The following is a 27493-nucleotide window of genomic DNA, read 5'->3' on the forward strand; positions in this document are numbered from 1 at the left end:
AAGATTACAAACCTCTGGATTCCAATAGGAGGGGAAAATTTAAGTCCTGGCTAAAATATTTTTACCCTTTTAAACTTATTCCATAGCACGATTTTATCAGAGAATTAAAAAAATCAAGAGGTATTCTTCACTTTTATTATTTTTTTATTATTGCTTTACTATATATTTTTCTACTAACCTTTAAAAAGGTATGAAAAGTAGTTATAAAAACAATCTTAACAATGTAAAGAATTGATACAATAGAATATTCTACATTTCTAACACAGAACCATTGAGTTTCTCTAATTCCTAGCCTAGAAATGCTAGCTTCTTTTTCCAAATAATTGTTTTCTGGTTATAAAAGTTAGTATATTCATTTTATATTAAAAATGCAAAAAAACACAAGACGCCTGAAGAAGTCACTCAAACTCACTACCTAAAACATTGTAAAGCTTAAATATACATATGCTGTAAGTCATTTTTCTTAGTTTTTACAGGGTCTTAGTTTTTTACAGGGTCCCCTGGGTGGCTCAGTCAGCTGAGCATCCAACTCTTGATTTCAGCTCAAGTCATGATCTCACACAGAGCCCATAGCAGACTGTGCTGACTGCATGGAGCCTGCTTGGAATTCTCTCTCTCCCTCTCTCTCTCTGCCTCTCCCTAGCTCACTCTCTTCCTCTCAAAATAAATAAACATTTAAAAAAAGAAGATAGTTTTGCAGAAGTGGGATATTACCACACATTGTTTTGTAGTCTGCCTTTTCACTCAATAGATCATTAATCATTTTCCATACACAAAAGAAATAATCTCCTTAACTTTTTCTGAAAACATACTCTTACCACAATTTTGGGCACAATGTGTTAGATCCATTTTCTTATAATTATATGACAACTCCCATTGTAAAAATACTCTGGCAGAATATGTATTATTGGTATAATTGTTGTTTTTCTAATAAGTTCCATTTTTTATTAAAAATTTTTAAGTTTATTTATTCTGAGACAGAGTGAGAGAGAGAGCAGGGAAGAAGCAGCGATACAGGGAGAGAATCCCAAGCTGACAGCACAGAGCACGATGCAGGGCTCAAACTCACGAACCGAGAGATCCTGACCTAAGCCAAAACCAAGAGTCAGATGCTTAACCGACTGAGCCATCCAGGCACCACTCTAATAAGTTACATTATATTCATACTGTTCAGCCATATTAAAGCAGCCACTTACATTCTAGCATTTTTACCCCTTTCCTCCTACAGTGCTATGACTAAGCTTAAGAACAGTTGAAAACTATTATCTGCCTCCTATTCATGGTTATTAATTCCAAGTGCTCCTGAAACATCATAATTTCACGTTTCTCAATTTAAAATGTCAGCATTTAATAAATTTTCTTTTAAGGAGAGTTTACAACTATGATAGGAAAAGAGGGTGTTTTTAGCTTGGGTCTTTATCCAACTGAGTCTTGACACTGAAAACTCATTTATCAGTTACATTCAGTATTCAACACATATGCCACACCCCACAAAAGAGACTTTGGCTCTTCATTTATCTTCTCCCATAGTATCTTTGTGGCAAATGCCAAACCAACATCTAGATAAATAAAAGGGCAGAACAAATTCTGTGACATAAAAAGATGATTAAGTGGCATATTCTACCCCCTAAATTTATCATGGTGAAGACCTTAGACCTTTGCCAAGGAAAAAAAACAACAAACATAAAAGAGAGTGCTACTGTCAGAAAAAATGCAAAATTTCTGAAACCGAACATCTCTCCCTAACTTCCCCCCAAATGATTTCTGCATCCAAAGTGCCTCATTTCCAATCATCACTCTTATTACACAGGCTCTGAGGCTAGACATCTTGGGAGTGACATTTGCTTCTATGGAACTTTCTTTTCTCTTCCCTCGTCTCCCTTAACTAAGCAGCATCAATCCACCTCCTAACTGCCATGTCTGCCTTGGCAATATTCCTCAGGCTTTTTTTTCTCCTTCAAATTCCTACTGGCACCCCTAATCCCAACCCTATTTAATCCTGGACTGCTGCCGCAGCCCCCTCCAGCTTCTCCTCTATGAAAAACAGCCACATTGTTCTTCCAGGCTTAATTTCCCAAAATCTATTTCATGTCATTCTTTAGTTCTAATACCTAAATGACTCCCTTTTCCCCCCCAAAACAAGCTCAGATTCCCCACCTAGTTTTTGGAGCTCTTCTTATAATGGCCCAGAACTGCTTCTGCAGCCTGATTTGCTGCAGTTCCTACAAGCCCAGGCTCTTCAGTGTTGAGAACCGTGAACACAAACCCTACAGTCTGAAACTCTATGCCCAAGTCAGTTTGTCCACTTGCAGCCCAAGTCCAGGACATAGGACACAGGACATCCTTCATCTCAAGGCTGCAAGGCCACAGTTTTGTTTTTGGGTTTTTTTTTTTTTCTTGAGAGAGCAAGCACGCAAATGGGGAAAGGACAGAGAGGGGAACAGAGGAATTGAAGCAGGCTCTCTGCTAACAGTACCAAGCCCAATGCAGGGCTTGAATTCACCAACCACAAGATCATGATCCGAGCCAAATTCGGATGCTCAACCAAGCCCCCACAAGGCCACAGTCCTTAAGTCTCTAATATTCTATGCAACTCTATCAGGCATCCTGTCACCTCTTATGGGGAGTTACATGAGAATAGGACACAAGTCCCTGATACTGGTGGAACCTACCCAAAACCATGGTTTTCTCTTTGGGGAAGTTCCTTTCCAATCTTACCATTTCTCCCAGCCCCCATCACTCTCTAAGCTTTAAAACCCTTCCCAGTCAGGGACAAGTCAGCTCTCAGCCGAACTGCACTTTAAATTTGTGTTCTAGCACATACTCTGGCTTGTGTTTTCTTCTAGAGGGGCAGTAACATCCAGTGTTAAGAATATAACCCTCAGGAGCAAACAGGAATGAAGTACTGTACTTGCACTTCCTGTCCACCACTGGGTAACTTTAGCAAGGTATTTAACTGCCCAAAGTCTCAGTTTACTTATCTGAAAAATCCTTTCAGGAATGGCATGAGGATTAAATCAGGCCATAATAGTAGTCCTATTAGTAGTGACTTACATTTATGCAGCACTATGTGCCAAGCACTGTTCTAAGTACTTTACATATATTAACTCATTTAATCCTCAAAACACTTTATCGAGAAGTAAACAGGAACGTAGGGAGTACATGGTCCAAAATCACATAGATAACAAGCAGCATAGGTAGGAATTAAACCCAATCACTTTGTCTCAGTCTATTGATCTTTAATGCTTCTTATAAGCCTTCAATAAATGGTAACTTACTGTTAATAGAATTACTTGATTCTTAATGTATCTGCCTCCTTCTATAAATTGGACAGCAAACATATGGACTTACCCACAACAGTTGTTAGAAAGCTGGCTCTGGGGTGCCTGGGTGGCTTAGTCGGTTAAGCGTCCGACTTTGGCTTAGGTCATGATCTTGCAGTTCGTGGGTTCGAGCCCCACGTCGGGCTCTGTGCTGACTGCCAGCTCAGAGCCTGGAGCCTGTTTCAGTCTGTGACTCCCTCTCTCTCTGACCCTCCCCTGCTCACGCTGTCTCTCTCTCTCTCTCTAGAAACAAAACAAAACAAAACAAAACAAACATTTAAAAGAAAGCTGGCTCTGAAGGCTCACTACATGGGTTAGAAAGGCTGCCTCCATCACTCATTAGGCTAAAACCTTGGAAAACTGCTTAATCTTTTAGCATGGTTGAAAGGATTAAGTAATTTCCTACATAGAAAGTACTTAGAAAAGTGAATGGCAGGGGCTCCTGGGTGGCTGAGTTGGTTAAGCACCAACTTCAGCTCAGGTCATGATCTCACAGTTAGTTCAGGAGTTCAAGCCCTGCATCATCGGAGCCTGCTTCCGATTCTGTGTCTCCCTCTCTCTCTGCCCCTCCCCCACTCATGCTCTGTCTCAAAAATAAATAAAACATTAAAAAAGTTAAAAAAAAAAAAAAGAAAGAAAGAAAAGTGAATGGCAGGCAGCCACTAGATATGATACCATCATTGGTCTTTCCAAGACCTGGAAATCTGCCAGAGAATTGGAATATCTGACCAACAAATAACCAGCTAATCACCAACTTGCCTGCATTACTTTTCAAGTTTCATGTGTGTTTGTCTTATTGCTAAAATTACTCCTTACAGAGAGGTTCCACCTTCATAATAATAGTAAGAAAACTTCTATTGAATACTTATTAGATGTCAGGGATTGTTCTGTTCTTTTTTCATGTGTTTAACCATTTAATCCTCAGAGTGGCCTGATATGATAAACACTATTATCATTTTCACTTTTTGTATGATGAAACCAAGTCACAAAGTTTAATCCATCCAATGCCACATGATCCCACAGGCCAAATGTGACAGCCTATATACGTAACGATTTGTACTTTTTCTTTAGCGACTTTTACCATATTCCCCAGTACGTTTTGTAGATTCAGTATACATGAAAAGGCACCAAAAGCATTTGTTGTTGGAGACATTTTTTACTAGAAATAGCATGAAAAAATAGACATTTCAAACACTTAAATACTTTCTATATAAAAAGTCATCTAAAACTCAAAAGCCAAAGTTTCTGTCTTAATATCAAATAGACTTAGTCTTTGAAAATGAGTACATCAATGAAGCTGAATCACAATGATGAGGTCCGAGTTTTCCAGCTGTGAATGACTCAAAGGACTCAGACGTACTTCACATACTGAACATCCTATTCTGATAGACACATAGCACAGAAATGAAGCCTCTAAAAGAAGACATAGCCCAGAGATCTGTTACAAAATCTAACCCCAAAGCAAATGATTTAGGAGGTAAACTTTTTCCTTTTAACTCCTTTTCTGATTTTGAAAACAATTTACAGAAACACTTCAGGCCTTCTTCCACAAACATCTTTCCATAAAGGGCAACAATTACAAATTAAAGACCTTCTCTGGGATAAATAAGAGACTCACTCATCCAAGTAAAACAACCAAAGTTTCAGAGATTTAACAGTTATTTCTTCTGCAGTTAAAAAGGCCGCACAGGAAACAAACCAGTTGAACTAGTCTGGTCTTAGAGCCAGCTAAAAGTAAGAGTGGGTTTTCATAGCCTTGGGAAAGTCTAGGTTTACAAGGGCAAACCCTCCAGGGTTGAGATCATTGTGGAGACATGTTCCTTTTCATTGGCAAAAAGGGAAAGGAAGTGAGCCATGCCCTAAAAAAAATATCACTAGCGACATTCCACCCGATACTTGATAAGGACTGGGAAGGCTGCCATCAACTCATGGCTAGAAGGAGAAAAATTTGGATCAGAAAGCAGCTGACCAGGAGAAACCATGTTAGGTATGGGAAAGATTTTGTAAATTACAAATTTTTAACAAGGGAATCATTTAAATCAGTGGCTTCCTTTTTTTTATTTTTTGATATGATCCAGAGGGAGAAATACACGTATCATAACACATCTATATAAATAACACAAATATACAAAAATGATGTAACTGACATGTACAGCGTAACCTACCCTTACAAAGCATAAAGCACTATGAAGTTTCCAATTCTATTCTACTTTGTGTGTGTTTTTTTATGATTACCGTTGAGAGAGAGACACACAGAGACTGAAAATGAGAGGGGGAGGGGCAAAAGGAAGAGGACAGAGGATCCTAAGTGGGCTCTACCCTAACAGCAGAGATCCCCATGCTGGACTCAAACTCACAAACCATGAGATCATGACCTGAGCCAAAGTCAGGCGCTTAACTGACTGAGCCATCGACTTTGTGTTTTAAACATGTTGGTAGAGATCCACTGGATGAAGAACAGTGATTTAAACTCTGATCAACACAGGAGAATTTGAGGGTCTTAAAACAGCCTTTATTTCTCCTTCAGAGTACCCACTGCCAACTCAGGAAAAGCTGCAGTGGAGCATCTGCTCTTGGGACAAGTACTGGGCTTGGAGTGCTTGGGAAAAGGCCATCCTAAAGCTGTCTCCTCCAGGTCTGGCCATTCTTCACTGTGCTGGCTCCTCTTCTCTCTACTCCAGAAAGGCTGAGCTTCCCCCGTAGCTCTAGGTTTGGTCTTTTTCTCTTACTATTCTGAGTGATGGGATTTCCACAACTTGAAATTACTCCTAAATCCCATTCCCTAGGCTCCAGTTCTCAACACCCGTCTACCTTTTACACACTTTCAAGTAAATTCTCCCACAGGTTTCAAATTCCCCTTGCCCAAAATTATACTGTACGTACAGTGTCTCTTCCCTATCTTCTCACTCAAATCTGCTTCTCTTCCAGTTTTTCTCATCTTAAAGAGTGACACTACATTCAATCCCTCACCCAAGTCACAAATCTTTGGGTCATCATTTGCAGTATCTTTTACCTCTCCAATGAGTTGCCAATTCTACCTTCTTAATATTCACTGGTACACAGGTAAGTGTTTAACCATCAGCTATCCAGGCTAAAAAAAAAAAAAAAAAAAAAAGTCTTGACTTGCAGCACTTGTCTGTGTCTGTGATGTAAATGAGGTCACTAAACATGGAGTTTGAAAGAGATGTGCACAAATAACTCAAGCACACCACTGTCTATTCCTCAGAACTGTTTCTCATCTCCATACCTACTGTCACTACCTTAATTCAGGATTTCACCTTCTCTCTCTGCAACTTACATAATAGAATCTTCATGGCTTTCGTCGACCACTATCTCATGAACTACCTTCCCTCATTTGACACAGTCCCCAAACTGTCTAAAAGCCAAGTCTCATCATGTCACTCCCTTGCTTAAGCCCCTTCATTGCCCACTCTTTATCTTCATATACAAGGGTCTTATTTGGTCTCTACTGACCCTTGAGCTTCATTCTCTTGCCACACAACCACCTATACTCTCTACAGCAACCATACTGACATACATGGTATTCCCAAACACAGGATACTGCTCCATACCTCTACACCCCTGCTTATTGTATTCTTAAGCCCTGGGACCGCCTTCCCTAATTTGTTCACTGAGTACACTTCTTTTAAGATTCAGCTCAAATCCTTTCTCTAGGAAGCTTTCCCTGAACTCTTAGATAGACTTGATTTCTCCCACTTTTATGCCTCCAGTACATGTTAGCACCTCTAACACTCTATATTGGATTTCTTTCTTTTCATAGCCATCTCTTCCCACTAGATCTGAGTTTCTTTTTTTTTTTTTTTTTTTATTTATTTCTAGGAGAGAGAGAGAGACAGACAGCGTGAGCAGGGGAGGGTCAGAGAGAGAGGGAGTCACAGAATCTGAAGCAGGCTCCAGGCTCCGAGCTGGCAGTCAGCACAGAGCCCGACACGGGGCCCGAACCCACAAACCGCGAGATCATGACCTAAGCGAAAGTCGGACGCTTAACCGACTAAGCCACCCAGGCGCCCCTACTAGATCTGAGTTTCTTGAAGGCAAGAATTAGATCTTATTCACTAACAGACCAAGCAGGCAATACAGTGGACTCTCAAGAAACTATTATCCCGGCAATTAATTTTCTAAGACCAGCATGTACTAACTGCTCAAATATCTATTGAATGAAAACATCAGGATGTTCTTGCCATCTACTCAAGGCCAAAAGACAGCTAAGATACCCCACCAATACCTTCTAGATTATTAGGAAGCCCATACTGCCATAATCAAAGAATTTGCACCATGATTTATTTATGCCTATTGGCTTCTATGTTAGTTTCCTAGGGCAGCCACAAAAGACCACCTATCTTAAACATAAGAAATAATTTTCTCAGTTTTGGAGAAGTCTGAGATCAAGCCAACACCAAGGTTGTTTTCTTCTAAGACCACTCTCGTAGAGATCTTCATGGTCACATGGCATTCTCTCACTATGGGTATGTGTGTCCAAATTTCCTCTTCTTATACCAGTCATATTGGATCAGAGCCCACTCTAATGATCTCATTAACTTAATTACCTTCTTAAAGACCTTTTCTTCAAATACAGTCACATTCTGAAGCAGTGGAGATTAGGATTTCAACACATGAATTTTAGGGCACACAATTCAGAGAATAACAGCCTCCTGCTAGACTGTGAGCTCCTCAAAAGGCATAGAACTAGAGTCTTCTTAGTATCCTCTGTGCCTAAGGGATTATCCAGAACATGACAGATTCTTATGGGTGACCATAAATGAAAGACCTTCTCAGAAGTACAGTCCAAATCTAGACTGTTTTCCTTTCCAAATCTGGTGACCAGCACTAAGAAGAATGTCGCTTTTATTCTTTCCCTAAAAGAAAGGGTGATAAAGGGTGCCTGGCTGGCTCAGTTGGTAAAGCATGAGACTCCTGATCTCAGGATTGTAAGGTTGACTGAGCCTCATGTTGGGTGTAGAGATTACTTAAAATCTTTAAAAAAAAAAAAAAATCAAAGTCAAGAGAAAACCAACATATTGCACTAAACAAGGTAATAGCTTGGGAGAAATGGTAAAATGAACATCTGCTACTTTTTCCTACCCAAAAGGAAATTTCTCCTTCACTGTCCTGCATGATTTTGCTGGGCCTATTGATCATGCAGACTGCCTTCCCCACTATCAAGATGGAACATTACCCAATCAGTTCCCCTCCCTCTCTGAGGAATCTGAATCCTGAGTGGAGAAACATGAAGATAGGAAATACCTGGAGGGACTTAATGAAGCCAGGGCCATGAAAGGTGCCTGGTTCAAATATCTCTGAAATGGCCTTAGCTCCTGACCTTCCCAAGGCTTGACTGACACAGTCTGTTTCTGAGACCTACCTGATAGTCTTCTAAAAAAATAAATAAAAAGACTTTTTGATAACTAGAAAAGTGTTTATTCTGTAGCTCTCAAAGAATCTTGGCACATATAATGGCCCCCAGAAGTGGGATGTGGTGGACCTAACCTATGAAAATGGGAGTAAGGATTCCCCTATCTATGGCTGAAAGTTGTGTTCATCATCTTTATTACACCATTGCAAGGCAGCCAAATACACTCCTCCACAGTCCACATGCCTCCCCAGGCTAAATCTTTAGTGAACTTGGTAGGGAAACGTCAAAATACTAGAGTGTATGGTCTATTTTGACAGCTTTCAGCAAAATCCTAGGAATGACTTCACTTCAGCCTAGATGGCCTATCTGATCAGAGATGAGAACATTCTGCCTCACCTACATTGGCCTTTTCTCCTGTAGGAATCCAAGACAATAGAGTCAGATAATCATGAAGGACAATGAATTTGAACCAATCCATCAACGACAATGCTAGAAGACATAGGAAAGAAGGAAACAGCAAAAAATAAGATTAGAACCAAGAGAACTGGGGGAAACTAGATCCCCCAAGTACTTCTTGATGTATACTCCCTTCTGGGAAAAGCACCAAGCACTGGGATAAACTCAAAAGAATGAGAAACAAACTAGTACTGCCTTTAACCCAGAGGCAAAAAGCAGCAAAATTAAACGCTGAAGGATAGAGCAGCAAGGCCTGTTTCTGAGAGAGAAATCCCCAGGCTATTGCCCAAAGTCAAGTATCAACCCAGAGGAGATAATGCATATAGACCAGCAGATTGAGTTTGGACTTAAATAACAGTAACTTTGGAAAATAAAAACCTATCATTGCTCCAAACTCAATTTCTACATATCCTAACCCATAGCACCAGCAGAACTTGGGATACTGAAATAATATACCCCATTAGGAAAATCTTACCCAGTGTCTTCTCATATATGTACATGGAATTCATAGGAGCAATAGCGACAGGTTCAACAGTAGCCAGGCATATAAGGCAGTGCAGAAGTTTAACCATCTATATATGTGTCTCCAGTAATGAAGGGGAAAAAATCTAATCATGGAGCAGTAATAGCTAAATACAATGACCTCTGTAACATCCAAGACTAATACCAACCAAGCATCCAAGTTAAGGTATATCAGCAACCTTCTACAAAGTAACAGGGACCACAAGTTTTTGATGCAGACAATAGGTAAAAATAGAAAAAGATTAATTCTGAAAAATAGATTATGTGCTAGAGATAAGTGTAAAAAAATTATATCCCTTAAGTTGTACTAAGTGAAGGACTGATTTACAAAGAGTCTAAATCAAATATCCCAAACAGCTTACATCCCATCAGTTTATAGGTTATGATACTTGGGGAGTTGCTTAGCAAACAAAGTCACTTCAAAAGGAGCTGCTGGATAGAAACCGGAGTTTGCCCACATTCCTCTGTGACAAGGGTGCTCAGAAACTGGGTTGCACACCCTGCAGAATCACAGTATTGATAGTGTAGTCTCCTAGAATGGTCCTTCTAGGAGCAGCACTGGAATAAGAGATTCTTTCCCCCACCCCCAGTGCTGGTTTTTTTTTTTTTTTAGTTTTTTATTCTAATCCCAGTATAGTTAACATACAGTGTTATATTAGTTTCAGGTGTACAATATAGTGATTCAACAATTCTATACATTGCTCAGTGCAAGGCATCCTTTTCTTACATCTTCTGTTTAATTCCCTCTCCCACAAGTAATATAATCTACACTGTATTTCCATTAAATGGCACAGAATTGCTTGGAAGCAAAGAAGAATTTCCATTTCCATATGGCTAGTATCTGTCGCTTACTTGCTTAAGGGAGGGGAAATGTAATTCCCCAGACCCACTGCATTCTCCCATCATTGTTATTTACTGCCCTGAGAAAATATCCATTAGGGTCAAACTATAAGGAATATTTATGTTCTGTGAGCAAAGAAAAATCAGAAGCTGGGTGGGGTCATGGATGAGTAAGGGCAGCCTAGAATGATTCCACTGAAGACATTTCGACACTGATGAACACCAGGCCGTCATTTGGCTTATTAAAATAGTGCTGGGTAGTCAGAGAGAAGCTGGCACATTTTCCTGTAGATGAGATGGCCCTGGGGGTTTGAACAGTTGGAACACAGCTGCCATGGCTAAAACCAAGCAAGTACAGATGTCACACCAAAGTGGAAGTAATTTCATACCATCCCATGTTGCCAAATTCAAAATGCTAATGGAGAAAAAATATTGAAGGAAGTCTTTAAAATAGACTAGATAACTATTTTAAATGCCAATTCTGTATCTAAAGTTTTTGCTGTTCAAGTCCACAAACAACAATTATGTTAGAGAGCTCAATCAAAAATTTTACTGCTCAGCAAGATGAATGTATTACAATGTGCTGTTCTTGGAGTTTGGAACAGCCACAAAGTCACTAGACATTAGACTTTGTAACTCCAAAGGTCTTTCAGAAAATGTCCTTTTAAGCAATTTTTTCCTCCTTGAATAGCTGTTTCCCTTGTAAGTAGTGCTCTCTTCTCTATATCCGTAATGGATATACTAAATCACATGGCACCAAATCTCAGTACTCATTACCCTTAGAAAGACAAGTCAGGGAAAGGAACACTTCACACACATATATATACACACACACCCAACTTACCAAATGCCTTCTTAGGTTCTATTAACTTCAAGGTAAAAGGTTCATCTTTTTTTAATTCCTTTAACTTTTTAGCAACATCATAGTGACGCCACCCAATGACGTCTTCCCCATTTATGGATTCAATATGATCCCCCACACAGACTGTTTTAACGGAGTCAATGAGGCTACCATCTTTAATTCTCTGAAAGAAAGAAAATTAAGGACGACACTTAATACAAAATGGAACTGTATAACATTCCTTTTAATGCCCCCAAGACATTATATATATATATATATAGACACATTAACAATGCAGCTTAATGTTCAGTTAAAGATTAAAAAAAAAAAAAAAAACAGGCAACAAAGCACAACCATCATAACTCATTCAGAATTCTGCTCCATAGTCATCACACCTCTTCGAAGAAGCTTCTCATATCCCCTGGGCTACTCCCCCTAAGAATGGTTAAGGGGTCACTCTCCTGCTTCTATAGTAGGTGTTGCTATATATGCTGAGCTCTAAACTAAGCACTTTACATTTGCCATCTCATTTAATTTCAACAACCTTTATGAGAGAGTCTCATACCATAGATCAAAAAATTGAAGCTTGGGAAGATCAAGTAATTTGCCAGTTCAACATACTATAGTGCAATTGTTGATTTACCTCTCAGTCTCCATTACTGAACTCTAATATCCTTGGAGACAGAGATGGTGTTATTCACCATTATATGCCCCATGTCTAACACAATACTACATGGGAAAGTCCCTCCAGAAATGATTGTTGATTCATTTCAACATGAAGCTCATTACATGAGAATAGAGCTTAAGCTTTTTCTACTGGCTACATATTTTAAACCTTAGTAACAAATGTAATGATTCAAGAATCGGTACAATCTTAACTAAGCACATCGGTAATAAGACAGAGGAGGGATTACCATTTGGGGAGCCAGAATGATTTTATACTACCACTTTTCATTTATATATTTTACATGAGGAGACTGTAGGACCTATAGGAAAACTTCAAATTGGCCTTTCTTAACTGTATCTTACTTCTATACAATAAATCTATAGTGCAGAGTCTCAAAATGAGACCTCAAACTCCCTAAGACAGCTCAAAGGTTTTCTAAAAGGATTTCAGGAATAAGAGCCCCACAAAACTCTGCACAGGTAACAGCCCTGCAAAGTTCAAGTATTTCCATAGTAGTAAGAAACTGGGCAAAATGAAGCCCATGGTCTGCCCAAGGAGTCACAAATATCTCATGCGGGTGGAACACTGGGGTGGCTCAGTTGGTTGAGCATCTAACTTCAGCTCAGGTCATGATTTCACAGTTCATGAGTTCAAGCCCCACATTCGGCTTGCTGCTCTCAGCACAGAGCCCGTTTCAGGTCCTCCGTCCCATTCTCTCTACCCCTGCCCCACTTGCACTCTTTCTCTATCAAAATTAAATAAACACTTAAAAATGTAAAAAACTAAATCCTTCATGGGGGTGGGGAGTGATAGGATAGAAATATTAGGGGCTGCTATTATGTGCAGTAAAAGCATATGCATTCATTACTCTTCCCAGGTAGAGGAATAACATCTTCTGAATTAGCAGTATGATCACTGTATCTAAGAGTCAGGAGAAAAACTGATCTCATGTATCCCAGCCATCTCCAGAATTATCATTAGAAAAAAGAAAATTGTAAAAGGCTAACCTGGGAGGGCTGGGCATTTTTAAGTTTCATTACTATATACCAAAACTCAAAATAGGTTTCTTTTTCACCCCCAAACTTTAAGAACATTGCTATATTCATTATAATAGTAACTATTAATATGCTTTATGCAAATGAAATAATACCAATTCAGAGCTGATTAATCATTACTAATAGTCAATTATTAAAGAAAAGAGAAATTTATAATCTGACTGACACTGTTTTATTAGAGGTCCATATTAGCATTACAAGTTAACAGAATTAAGAGTAACCACAGCACACCACTCAATACAAGCAGAGTTTCCAAGGGGTCACAGAAAAACAAACAACATTTTTTTTTAAAGCTAGAGTTTAAAGACATAAAGAAAAAGTTATTAAATATCCTGTTATCTATCCATTCTTGACATTAGAGAGTGTGAAAATCTATATATAACTTTTATTTCCTTTATTTGATTCTAATTTATCTCTTAATACCTTCTGAACCTATTTTTTTCCTTTGATCAACACCACACAAATTTCAGTGTCCTACCACATATTTTTAAGATTTGCAACAATTAAAAATAAGCATTACAAAATTAATTAAATGAAAAACTTAACAGACATGTATAAATCTTACCAGCAAACTAAAGGTAAGAAGAACAAAAATCTTGACTGTCTTGGGCCCGTGAGTAGTCACAGAAGTCACTAGAACAGTGTCCAGACAGAAGGGGGAAAGGCAGTTACCAGAAGTCAGAGAAAGTAGCAAGCTGAGAATCCAGGTGAGCAAGAAAAAAGTCAAAGCATAGGTAATAATCAGGAGCAGCAGATAAGGATCTGAGATGAAGAGACAGAAAAATCAATGTAAGTAACTTGAACACCATTAGGAGAATCAGATACAGAAGCAAAGTGGAAGACGTGGATTACAGATGTTGTGGGCTAAAGAATGAGGTAGCAAGTGAGACAAGTTTCTGGAATATATGTTGTAAGAATATTATAACATGATAGAGATTAATAATCTTGCTAAAAATGCTACTTGAACACAAAAGATGGAAAAAAGGTATTAATTCTATGCTTATATTTACTGAGTCACTTAATATCCTTCTCTGTAACACTTAAAACTTTGTCTCATCTAAAAAGAATAGAAGACAATTTTTTAAAAGATGGGATTTACAACATTATTCAACTCAGAGGATCCTAACCACTTAGGAGAATTATTAGAGTATCCTCCATTATTTCACTGCATATACTTACAGAACTCTGCTCATCACAGATACCAGAACTCTATCTAGGGTGGAATCCCTCCCTCCTCAAAGCCTTAGGTATCAGATTCAAGGTTGTTTGAACTGCATGCCCTGCTGCCATATGGTCAGTGACTCTGAGATCTGTGCTGCTAATCCTCCCAACACCGTCCTCAAGCCATTCTCGTAATAAGGTAACATTCATAGGAATTATAGTTATTTCATTTGGTCCTCACAACAAGTCTCATTCCATTAAAAAATAAGGAAATCAAGATACAATCATTACATGGCTTGATCAAAAGAACACAATGGACAGAACTAAGATTTGAACAGAGGTTGTACCCACAGACTGCATGACTCTAAATTATGACAAAGCCTGAAATATTTAGCATCTGTCCCTTTGTATAAGTATTTGACAACCAGTCCTAAACTATTCTAGGAATTTCTGGTTTTAAGTACACTCTGAATTTTCTGATAAGGTTACTTATATGCTCTGGTTCTGGGAAATCGACTCTTGGATACTAAAATCACAAATGTTTAAGTCTGTTGTCTTTTTTTTAACGTGTTATTTACTTCCGAGAGAGAGAGAGAGAGAGAGAGAGAGAGAGCGCGCGCGAGAGCGAGTGAGCGCACATGAGTAAGGGAGGGTCAGAGAGAGAGGGAGAAACAGAATCTGAAGGAGGCTCCAAGCTGTGAGCTAGCTGTCAGCATAGAGCCCGATCGATGCAGGGCTCAAACCCACGAAACAAACCATGAGATCATGACCTGAGCCGAAGTCAGATGCTTAATCGACTGAGCCACCTAGATCCCCCTGTCTGTTGTCTTTTAACCCGAAAAGTTTTATCTGCGAAAACCATGCCATACTTCAAATTTTTTAAAAACAATGACATGTTTTTAGATTCCACATAGATCCTACAGTAAAGGTCTCTGACATTTCCCTTTGCATAATGCTCTTGAGGTCCATCTATATTACCAAAAATGGCAAGATTTAATTCTTTTATACAGCTAATATTAATGCTCCATTGTGTGTATATACACATACATCTTTATCCATTCATCAACTGATGGACACTTAGGCTGCTTCTGTATCTTGACTATTGTAAATAATGCTTCAATGAATATCATACACAAATGCATGGTGTATTTATCTTTCCAAATTAGTGCTTTCATTTTCTTCAGATTAATACCCAGAAGTGGAATTGCTGAATTGTATGTTCGTTCTATTTTTAATTTTTTGAGAAAACTCCATATTGATCCCCATAGTGGCTGCACATTACATTCCTATCAACAGTGTACAAGGGTTCCCTAATTTTCCCAATCTCATCAACATTTGTTATTTCTAGTCTTTTTGGTAATAGCCATTCTAACAGGTAGGGGTGGTATCTCATTGTGGTTTTAATTTGCATTTCCCTGATGATTAATAATATAGAGCATCTTTTCATGGGGGCACCTGGGTGGCTCAATCAGTTAAGCATCCAACTCTTGGTTTCAGTTCAGGTCATGAACTTGCAGTTCGTGGGTTCAGCCACCCTGCCAGGCTACATGCTGGCAGTATAGAGTATGCTTGGGATTCTCTCTCCCCTACCGGTCTGTTGCTCCCCTGCTCCTGCATGTGATCTCCCAAAATAAACTTTAAAACACACACGCATACATCTTTTCATCTACTTGGTAGCCATCTGTAGGTGTTCTTTGGGAAAATGCCCATTTTTTAATTAGATTTTTTTGTTTGATATAGTCCAACTTGTTTACTTTTGCTTTTGTTCTCAGGTTCAAAAATGATCACTAAAAGCCTATGTCAAAGAGCTTCCTGTCTGCATTTTTTTCTAGGAGTTTTGTGGCTTCACGTTTTAATCCAAGTCTTTAATCATTCTGGACTAATTTGTGTATGATGAGAGATAATGATCCAATTTCATTCTTTCGTAGGTGGCTATCCAATTTTCCCAGCATCATTTACTGAAGAGTATCCCTTCTCCATTGTAGATTCTTGGCTCCTTTATTATAAATTGACTATATATGCAGAACTTTATTTCTGGGCTCTATATTCTGCTCCATTGATCAATGTTTGTTTCTATGCCAATACCACATTTTTTTAATTACCAGAGCTTTGCAATATATAGTTTGAAATTAGGGAATGTGAAGTCTCCAGATTTGTTCTTACTCAAACTTGCGTCAGCTATTCTGGGTCTTCTATGGTTCATGTAAATTTTAGAACTGTTTATTGTATTTCTGTGAAAAGTGCCATTGGAATTTTGATAGGGATCACACGTACTCTGTAATATTGCTTTGGTTAGTTTTTAACAATATTAATTCTTCCAATCCACGAACATGAAATAGCTTTCCAGTTGTTTGTGTCTTTCTTACATCTTGTAGTTTTCAATTATTGGTCTTAACCCTTGGTTAAGTTTATTCATAGGTATTTTATTCTTTGTGATACAATAGTAGATGGGATGGTTTTAATTTTTCTGATCAACATATAGAAAATGCAAGACTTTTGTGTATTAATTTTGTATCCTGCAACTTTACTGTAGTAGTTCTAACAGTTTCCTGGATAAAGTCTTTAAGGTTTTATATCATCTTCAAGCAGTGACCATTTTACTTTTTCCTCTCTGATTTGGAGGCCTTTTATTTCTTTTGCTGGCCTAACTGCTCTGGCTAGAATTTCCAATACTGTTGTTGAATAGAAGTGACAAGAGTGAGCATGCTTGCCTTGTTCCTGATCTTAAAGGAAAAACTTTCAGCTTTTTACCACTAAGTATGAAGTTAGCTGTGAGCTTGTCCTACGGGGCCTTTATGATGGTGAGGTATGTTCCCTCTGTACCCGCTTCGTTGAGAGTTTTTACCAAAAATGGATGCTGAATTCTTTCAAATGTTTTTTCTGCAACTATGGAGATAAAAATTTTTATATCCTTCATTTTGTTAATGTGGTATATCACACTGATTTGTGGGTGTGGAGTCATCCCTGAAGTAAATCCCACTTGGTCATGATGTATTGTTGAATTTGACTTGCTAATGTTGAGGAGTTTTGCATTTATGTTATTAGGAATACTGGCCTTTCTTTTTCTTGGAGCATTCTTGTCTGGTTTTTGTATCCGGATAATGCTGGCTTCATAAAATGAGTTTGGATGAGTTCACTCTAATTTTTGGAAGAGTTTGAAAAGGACTGGGATTAATTCTTCTCTTTGAAGGTTTGGTAGAATCCACCAGGGAAGCCATCTGGTCCTGGGTTTTTGTTGTTGGGAAGTTTCTGATGACTAGCAAAGAGACTGAATCCATCTGTTCAGATTTTTTATTTCATCATCAGTCTTGATAGGCTGTAGGTTTCTAGGAATTTACTCATTTCTTAAAGGGTGTAAATCTGTTAGATGTAATTGTTCATAGTAGTCTCTCACTATCCTCTGCCTTTCTATGGCATCCAGTGTAACATCTCTCTCATTTCTGATTTTATTTGAGTCCTTTTTAGTGAGTCTAGCTAAAGGTCTGCCAATTATTTTTCAAAGAACCAGCTCTTAGTTTCATTGATTTATGGTCTTTTTAGTCTCTATTTCACTTATTTCTGCTCTAATCTTTGTTATTTCCTTCTATCTACTAATTTGGGGTTTCATTCATTCTTTTTCTAGTTCCTTGAAGTGTAAAAGTTAAGTTGAGAATGGTTTCTTGATGCAGGCACTTACCTCTGAACTTCCCTCTTATTCCTCATAAATGTAGAACTACATAGTACTAATACACTTCTCTGTTCATCTATTACATAATGATTTGTTATTGCTATTAAGTTATGAGTACGATCAGATTTTATATATCATTACTTTATACTCACACAATCCTATGAAGTAGATGCTAGTATTCCCTTTTGAGAGAAGAATCAGAGAAGCTTAGACTTGCCAAAGATTATTTGTCCAAGTAAATAAATGGTTGGACTAAGACTAAAAGCATGCATGCGTATTTCTAAAGCCCATGCTCCTCTACATCACTGCTTCCCCTGACCAAGAAATCCTCCCTCCTTATCCTTGTCTGAATCTATACAACACTGTCCTACTCTAACCTACTTGGACTTCTAGCCACTACTGAAAGGATATCAAGTACACACGTTAGCATATATACTATAATTGGAACCATATAGAAAAGATTAACACAGTCCCTGCACAAGAATGACCTACAAACTCTTGGAATGTTTTTTTCCCCTGCTTATCTTGGCAAAAACAAACACTAAAAGGGTGAGCCAGAAATTAATGAAAATGACTACTTATAAGGAGTGGGAGAAAGGAGTAATGGCATAGAGGGCTAGAGGAAAGTGACAGACCTCTGAACGTCTTTTAATATAGTTTTGACTTCTGAATCGTGTATTTTATTTATTCAGAAAAAATTAGAACATGATGGGGAGAAAACTCTATTCAAAGAGAAGTGGATACAATAGTATTTCAAATGAATAACAATCACCTATTGAGGAAATGGGTAGGAAAGACCCCATTCCAAGTAACCTGAATACAATGTTTGTGTATGTAGGTGTGTGTACAAGCATACTAATCTTGAATTCTTAATAGGTTTTTAATAATATGGATATAGCAATCCTGAAACTTTTGCATATATTATAGGACTAAGCAAATAAGTATTTTAATTATTTTAAAAAGTATTTTAATAGGGGGCACCTCGGCAGCTCAGTCAGTTGAACATTCAACTCCTGGCTTCAGCTCAGATCATGATCTCCTGGTTTGTGGGTTTGCACCCCACATTAGGCTCTACACTGATAGTGCAGAACCTGCTTGAGATTCTCTCTCTCCCTCTCTCTCTCTGCCACTTCCTCAGTCATGCTCTCAAAATAAATTTTTAAAAAAGCATTTTTATGGGGAAGCCAAAGAAGAACCCTGTGGGGCAGAATTAAAATTGGAGGCATAATTTTGAGTCCACTACTTCTAAAACATAGGTTTTCTAACTCCATCACTGAAGAGACCTAGAAACAATGGCACTCCAATAACAATGAAAGAGTACAACTAGCATCCAGATCTTGATTTTGAAATATCTATCCTCACTAAAAACAAAAGCAGAGCCCCATGAAGAAATGGTTGATTCCAGGTCTGGGAAAAAATAAAAGATGAACCTAGAATATCTTGCTGTGCCAGAAAAGAAGAACTGCTTAATAAATGATCAGAGACATGTCAAAGGATACAGAAGCCAGCTGAAAGATTCCTGCAGACCAAATCTCAGAAAATCTGAGCATATGCAACAGTTATGGACTATAACCCATTATTAAGTGAGTAATCATGTATCCATGCTGATAAACAAAGCTGTGCCATTTATTTTTACAACAGAATATTTTAAATATATAGGAAATGATGGAGGTTTTAAAAACTTGCCATTTTGAGACCATTATAGTAAAAATCAACTCAGAGAAAATTAATCAACAGATAGTAAATCTGTGAGGTGCAAGTAGAAAAATGATATTTTAAAAATCTCAAAGTTTCTCCCACAAATATTAATTACAAAGGAAAATATAACATTGCAATGAAGACTGGCAGACACTGCACCTTGATAAGTGACAAATGTCATAAGCTAACAAAATGCACCTTCCTATGTGGTACACTAGAGGGACACATCATTGATCTAATTTTTCTACCAAAAATACATAATCCATTTTTCACACAGAGAAACATCAAAGAAGCCTGAATTGAGGGACATTCTATGAAGAGCTGAGGAATTATTCTAAAGACAACTGAAAGGACAGGACAACTAAATAAAATTCAGGACTCTGGATTATACCTATAAAGGAAAAGAAAAATGCTACAGAGGATATTAGGCAACTGATAGAAATGCAATATGAACATTAGTTTAAAATTATTTTATCAATATTAGATTTTCCAAATTTCACAATTGTACTGTAGTTGTACAGAGAAAAACCCAGTGCTTAGTAAATACATTCTGAAATTCTAAGGGCTAAATGGGTATATATTAATCCACTTTTTCAAATGGTTCTGAAAAATTATATCTTTGTATATCTGTATACATGTACACATACACGTGTGTATTAGACCATAACAGCAAATGTGACAAATGATAAAAATTAGAGATGGGTAAAGGGTATTATGGAAGTCTTCTGTATTATTACAACCTTTCAGTAAATTTAAAATTACCCTCACTCCAGTTTTTAAAAAGTTGTATTAATCGTATTCATTTCTCTTTTAAGTTGAATTATATATCAGCAGTTTGGCATATGCTCCATTTTCCTTTGCCATCATGTTCTGCCTTCACAGAACTAGTGACTAGTACTGAGGCAGGCACATGTTCAAGGAGACATTAAAAAAAGAAAAAAGAACACAAACTATGAACATCAGAAGTTAAGATATAAAAACTCCATGTATGTTTGTGCAAAACTTCTAAGCCCTTCCTGCTGACATTAGAAAGAATTGCTGCATGTGCCTCATGTCCTGAGCTTCCCCCAGATAATCCCACATGACTTTCCCAACTCACGATTTTCCATTTGATCACCCACTCAACCTTCAGCACAGTCATATCTTTTGCAGAGCTAAAAATAGCCATTCTATCAAGTGGGAAGTTAAATAAAGTACTATTTACAGTTAAGAAGACTGCTTCCCTAAGACTTGTTTTAAATGACAATGTACCAGCAAAGAAAAGATCTGGACAAAATATAAACCCAAAACATGCTCTGTTGCATGAGGTTTGTAGCTAATTCTTAGTAAAGTGGATAGGAATGCCAGCTCTGGAGTCAGATCTCTTAAATTCAAATCCTGAATTTTTCTGCCACATAACTTTAAAGCAAGCTACTGAACCTCCCTTTTCCTGTTTCTACATCTGTAAATTAGAGGTTGATAATAGTACCTACCCACAGGTGAATCTCTCAGACATCATGTTCAACAAAAGAATCAAGAAATAACAGAGTACATAATATAGGAGTCTACTTACAGAAGGTTCAAGAACAAGGAAAACTATGGTGATAGAGGTCAGAATATTGGCTACCTTTGTGAGGGAAGCATACTGTCTGGGAAGTGGTACAAAGGAGACTTCTGTGTGGTAGAAATGAAGTTTCCCTTGATCTGGGTGGTGTTACACAGCTATAAGTACATTAAGCTGAACATTAAAAATTTGTTATAACTTGCGTGCCTGGCTGGCTTAGCCAGTTAGGTGTCTGACTTTTGATTTCGGCTTGGGTCATGATCTCATGGTTTGTGAATTCAAGCCCCACAATAGGTTCCCTGCTGACCTGCACAGTCAGCCTGCTTTGGATGTTCTCTCTCTCTCTGCCCCTCCGCTGCTCATGTGGGTGTGCACTTTCTCTCTCTCAAAATAAATTTTAAAAAAATTTGTTATACCTCGGGGCGCCTGGGTGGCTCAGGTGGTTAAGTGTCTGACTCTGGCTCAGGTCGTGATCTCGAGGTTTGTGAGTTCGAGCCCCACATCAGGCTCAGCACTGATGGCTGAGAGCCTAGAGCCTGCTTTGGATTCTGTCTCCCTCTCTGTCTGCCCCTACCCCGTTCACACTGTCTCTATCTCTCAAATATAAGTAAATATTTAAAAAAAAAAAAAAAAATTTGTTATACCTCAACAAGAAAAAAACACAGTGCCAATGGAATGGTTGAGGCTTAAATGAGAAAATGTATGTCGAGTGCCTAGTACATAAACATTCAGTTGAAGTCAGTTGTTATATAACTGCTTAATAGAACTGTTTAAGAGGTAAGTCTTCTTTTCCCCCACATCTCAGTTCTTAGTTTTTCATACTATTTCAAGCTTCTTTCTCTTGCCTTTACAGCTCTATATTGCTCTATCTGTATTTGTTTTAAAAATTATAAGTTTTTTAATGTTTATTTACTTTTGAGAGAGAGAAAGACAGAATGTGAACAGGGGAGGGGCAGACAGAAAGGGAGACATAGAACCCGAAGCAGGCTCCAGGCTCCAAGCTGTCAGCACAGAGCCCGATGCAGGGATTGAACTCACAAACCACAAGATTATGACCTGAGTGGAAGTTGGTTGCTTAACCGACTGAGCCACCCAGGTGCCCCTTTTTTAACATTTATTCATTTTTGAGAGACAGAGTGTAAGTGGGGGAGGGGCAGAGGGAGAGGAAGACACAGAATCTGAAGCAGGCTCCAGGCTCTGAGCTGTCAGCACAGAGCCCAATGCGGGGCTCGAACCAATGAGCCAGGAGATCATGACCTGAGCCGAAGTTGGTTGCTTAACCGACTGAGCCACCCAGGCACCCCAATTTGTATTTAAATAAAGGAATTCTGAGTTTAAAAAAATGCTTCAAACTTTTCTAAAGTTTATTTTGAGAGAGAGAGAGTGAGTGAGTGAGCATGGGCACAAGTGGGGGAGGAAGAGGGAGAGAGAGAGAAAGAGAGAGAATCCCAAGGAGGATCCACAATGTCAGTGCACAGCCCAACATGGGGCATGAACTCACAAACCAGGAGATCATGACCTGAGCCAAAGTCAAGAGGTGGACACTTAACTGACTGAGCTACCCTGGTGCCCCTTAAGAATATTTAAGATGTAAGAGGTTGTCAAAAATATGTTAGAGCACCTGGCTAGCTCAGTCAACAGAGCATGCAAATCAGTCTCTGGGTGGGGATTTCAAGCCCCACACTGGGCATATACATTACTTTAAAAATTATATATATACATATATATACACACATATACATACATACATACATATATACACATATAGATACCTGGGTAGCACACTAGGTTGCACATCCAACACTTGCTGTAGTTCAGACCTCTGGTCTTGAGTTCAAGCCCTGCGATGGGCTCCAAGGTGGGCATGGAGCCTACTTAAAAAAAAAAGGGGGGGGGGTCCTTGGGTGGCTCAGTCAGTTAAGTGTCTGACTCTTGATTTCAGCTCAAGTCATGCTCTCATGGTTTGTGAAATCAAACCCCACGTCAGGCTCTGCACTGGCAGCATGGAGCCTGCTTGGGATTCTCCCTCTGTCCTACCCCTACTTACACAGGCTCTCTCAAAATACATATAAAATAAAATCTTTTAAATTTATTTATATTTAATATATATATTTGGAGAGAACCCTAAAAAAGTGGATATCAATGTGAAAGTCATCAGATATTAATTAGCTACAGACCTACAAGAAGTCCTACAGATGATGAGTGGGCACCAGGGCCTAGCTTTCCTTTTCAAGAAGTTCTAAATTCTAGAGGAAGTTTAAAATGAAGGGAATAAATTCAAGTAAAGGGTAAACAAAAAATGAAGTCCTGAAAACATTTTCAAAATGAAACCTTACCAATTCATCCCTGTTGAGCCATATCTCACTGTTAAGATCATTTCTTTGACCTGGCAGATTTTCTTAAATATTATCCTCAATTAGGTCGTAGTTATTTTTTAAGACTTACCTTTATAAAAGCATAGCCAGAACCATTATCTGTAATGGTGAGACCAAGTGAATCCTCAGATTTATGTACACTCACTTCTTTTTGGATACCTTTCACGTGGGCAAATATGAAATCTTCAAGGCCTATTTGTGATCCTAAGAGTCTTTCCATATCAACTTTAGGTGTGTTTAAAGTACAAAATAAGATCTGTAAGAGAAAGAAATAGGTCAGTTCAGTTTCCTTCAGGAAAACATTCTGGTTATTAAGGTATTTGAGTGAAATAGTCAATGTATGATAGAAGAAGTTATATCATTAACATTGGGTAATATACATCGAGTATTTCCTATAGGCAAGGCTCTATATTAAATAATTTACAGTCATGATCTCATTAGATCCTCACAATGATTTTGTTAATACATTATCACCTCCAAATTACAGATTGAGGAATCTGAGGTTTAGTAAAAGAAAATTAATTGGTCTGAGGTCACAAAGCCAGTATTTGTCAAGAGCAAGATTCTGAGTTTAGATCTCACCAACTTTGAAGTGATTTAAATACCTACATTACCTGCCATTTACAATGCTAAAATCAAAAGTTGTGTTCCCAATGGCAAGGCCATGACATGCATGCCACAATGAAAATTATAGGTAAGTCTATTTATCTTGCATTATAATGCTTAAAAACTAATGAATGCCTAAAAAAATTAATGAATGAGGAATAAAATAGAGGGATCTAAAACATACCTTTCAGACTCACTAAACCAATCCCTTAATTTTCTTGAGTATGTATGTACAACAGAAAAACATTTCAATATAGCAATTTTATTCCAAAATGGCTAAGTCCCCACTTTCAACCCTGTCCCTGGATCCCTAGGTTTCACACCATTCCTGATTCCTATTGGAACGTAAGCCTTCTCACATCCATAAGCCTCATGAAGTTCAGGAATGGTGTAACTACTACTTATTACATGGCTCTTTAAGCCATATCAGAATGTGTCTGAACTGGAAGCACTCTCTGTTCTACAACTAAAAGGTCCAGCATGGTCAGCAAAAGTCTGACCACATCTCAGAAGTGTATGAAAGGAGCTACTGAGGAGGACAAGAGGCAACTGGGTATAAAAGAATAAAGGCTTACAAAGAAACAGCTGCTGTCCCACCCTTTCCCCTTTTCATCTGTGGGGAGCTGTGCTAACTGGTGGACCTTAGATTTAACCCTTTGTGTTCCCGGGCTGGACAAAATATATTTAGCTTAATAATTATTAAGTTTCTGTGAAATATTCTAGTGTAAGAATTCTATTATTCACAGGGAAAAGGAAGTCCTTTAAGAAAGGTTATTCTACCTGTGAAATCAATGGTATAATTAGTCCACTGGCAAATGGTAGAGGGACAAGGTAACATGCATGGCAAACAGTTTTTCTGATTTCCTTTCTCAAAATGATGGAAAGTAGAGAAAGTTTTGTTATATATGGTTTTCAACAGTGAATCTGCTAATGGTGTTTATAATGGATCCCAACACCATTAATATAAAAGCAACTTACCAGTCAGAAAATAAAACATTAAAACAGAATGATGATGTAACAGGGCAGAAGAAAAGCCCCAAAAAGGAAATCCCACACAAAGTGAACTTATTAAGCTGCTTCCTTTCTTTCCATTTTTCACATTTCACTGCAAAGCAAATATTAGATTTCCTGTAGGTATGACTGTTTCCTTGTGCTTCCTCCCCTACAGAACAATGTTGCATACCAGGCAGAAAAAAAGCTTCCAGGCAAGGCATCCTTTTCTTTTTCCTAGAAGGAGTGGAGCCAGCTACATCCTTCACAGAACTGAGCTCCACAAGAAGTTGTGTTGCAACAAAAAACCATAAAATACCTCGGAAGAAACCTAACCAAGGATACAAAAGATCTGTATGATAAAAACTATAGAAAACTTATGAAGGAAATTGAAGAAGACACAAAGAAATGGAAAAACATTCCATGCTCATGGATAGGAAGAATAAATACAGTTAAGATGTCATTACTACCCAAAGCACTCTACACATTCAATGCAATTCCAATCAAAATTGCACCAGCATACTTCTCAAAACTAGAACAAACTATCCAAAAATTTGTATGGAACCACAAAAGACCCCGAATAGCCAAAGTAATACTGAAAAATAAAACCAAAACGGGAGGTATCACCATCCCAGACTTTAGCCTCTACTACAAAGCTGTCATCATCAAGACAGTATGGTATTGGCACAAAAACAGACACATAGACCAATGGAACAGAAGAGAGATCTCAGAAGTGGACCCAAAAGTATACAGCCAACGAATCTTTGACAAAGCAGGAAAGAGTATCCAATGGAAAAAAGACAGCCTTTTTAACAGATGGTGTTGAATTGAACAGCAACATGCAGAAGAATGAAACTAGATCATTTTCTCACACCATGCACAAAAATAAACTCAAAATGGATAAAGGACCTGAACGTGAGACAGGAAACCATCAAGACCCAAGAGGAGAAAGCAGGAAACAACCTCCTTGACCTCCACCGCAGCAACTTCTTACTTGACACATCCCCAAAAGCAAGGGAATCAAGAGCAAAAATAAACTATTGGGACCTCATCAAGATTAAAAGCTTCTGCACAGCCAAGGAAACAACCCAGAAAACTAACAGGCAACCAACGGAATGGGAAAAGATAGTTGCAAATGACATATCAGATAAAGGGTTAATATCCGGAATCTATAAGGAACTCACCAAACTTCACGCCCGAAAAACAAACAACCCAGTGAAGAAATGGGCAGAAGATATGAACAGACACTTCTCCAAAGAGGACATCCAGATGGCCAACACACACATGAAACGATCCTCAGCATCCCTCCTCATCAGGGAAATACAAATCAAAACCACACTGAGATACCACCTCACGCCAGTCAGAGTGGCTAAAATGAGCCAATCAGAGAACTCTAGATGCTGGCGAGGATGTGGAGAAACGGGCACCCTCCTACACTGTTGGTGGGAATGTAAACTGGTACAGCCCCTCTGGAAAACAGTGTGGAGGTTCCTCAGGAAACTAACAATAGAACTCCCCTATGACCCAGCAATAGCACTGCTAGGAATTTACCCAAGGGATACAGAAATGCTGAGGCATAGGAGCACATGTACCCTGATGTTCATAGCAGCACTCTCCACAATAGCTAAAACATGGAAAGAGCCTAAGTGTCCATCAACAGATGAATGGATCAAGAAGATGTGGTTTATCTATACCATGGAATACTACATGGCAATGAGAAACAATGAAATCTGGCCATGTGTAGCAACACGGATGGACCTTGAGGGTGTTATGCTGAGCGAAATAAGTCAGGCAGAGAAGGACAAATATCATATGTTTGCATGTATAGGAGGATTAGGAGTAACTTGACAGAGGACCAAGGGGGAGAAGAAAGGGGGAAATGGTGGGGGAAAGGGAGAGAGGCAAACCATGAGAGACTCTTGAATGCTGACAAAAACTGAGGACTGATGGATGTGGGGGGGAGGAGGGATGGGCATGGAGGAGGGCACTTGTGGGGATGAGCACTGAGTGTTATGTGGAAACTAATTTGACAATAAACTATTTGTAAAAAATAAATAAATAAATAAATAAATAAATAGATAGATAGATAGATAGACAGATATTAAGGCGTGAGATGGGTCATCAGACCTGTGGGGGGGGGGGCGGGGGCGGAGTTGTGTTGCAAACCTGCATGAATGTAATGGTCACAGAGGCATACAGTGAAAGCCTTCTGCCACAGCAAGTAACTGAAGCTCCCTGACTTCAGGTCAGTTCTCCACGGGAGAATAAAAACCTAACAGTCATATGATATCCATGCACAACTCTCAGCAAGTAGATCTAGAAGTTCAGGATAAAGGGCTAGAAAGTCAAACACATCCTCACGGAAAAAATAAGTG

General features: G+C 38.5%; 1 protein-coding gene and 1 pseudogene across 1 annotated transcript in view; one reads left to right on the plus strand and one right to left on the minus strand.

The window, feature by feature from the left end:
* The window catches only part of GIPC2 (GIPC PDZ domain containing family member 2), a 72983-nt gene that overhangs the window by 19969 nt on the left and 25521 nt on the right, over positions 1–27493 (minus strand). Inside the window, exons 2-3 of the mRNA XM_039257072.1 lie at positions 23593–23778; positions 11360–11540 (exon numbers count right to left, since the gene is read on the minus strand). Coding sequence (XP_039113003.1) covers positions 11360–11540; positions 23593–23778 — 367 coding nt within the window. The remainder of the gene's footprint in view (positions 1–11359; positions 11541–23592; positions 23779–27493) is intronic.
* On the plus strand, positions 18321–18419 carry LOC120248649 (annotated as a pseudogene).

Source organism: Hyaena hyaena, unplaced genomic scaffold, assembly GCF_003009895.1.
Source record: "Hyaena hyaena isolate Hyena2069 unplaced genomic scaffold, ASM300989v1 scaffold_601, whole genome shotgun sequence".
Classification (NCBI taxonomy): Eukaryota; Metazoa; Chordata; class Mammalia; order Carnivora; family Hyaenidae; genus Hyaena; species Hyaena hyaena.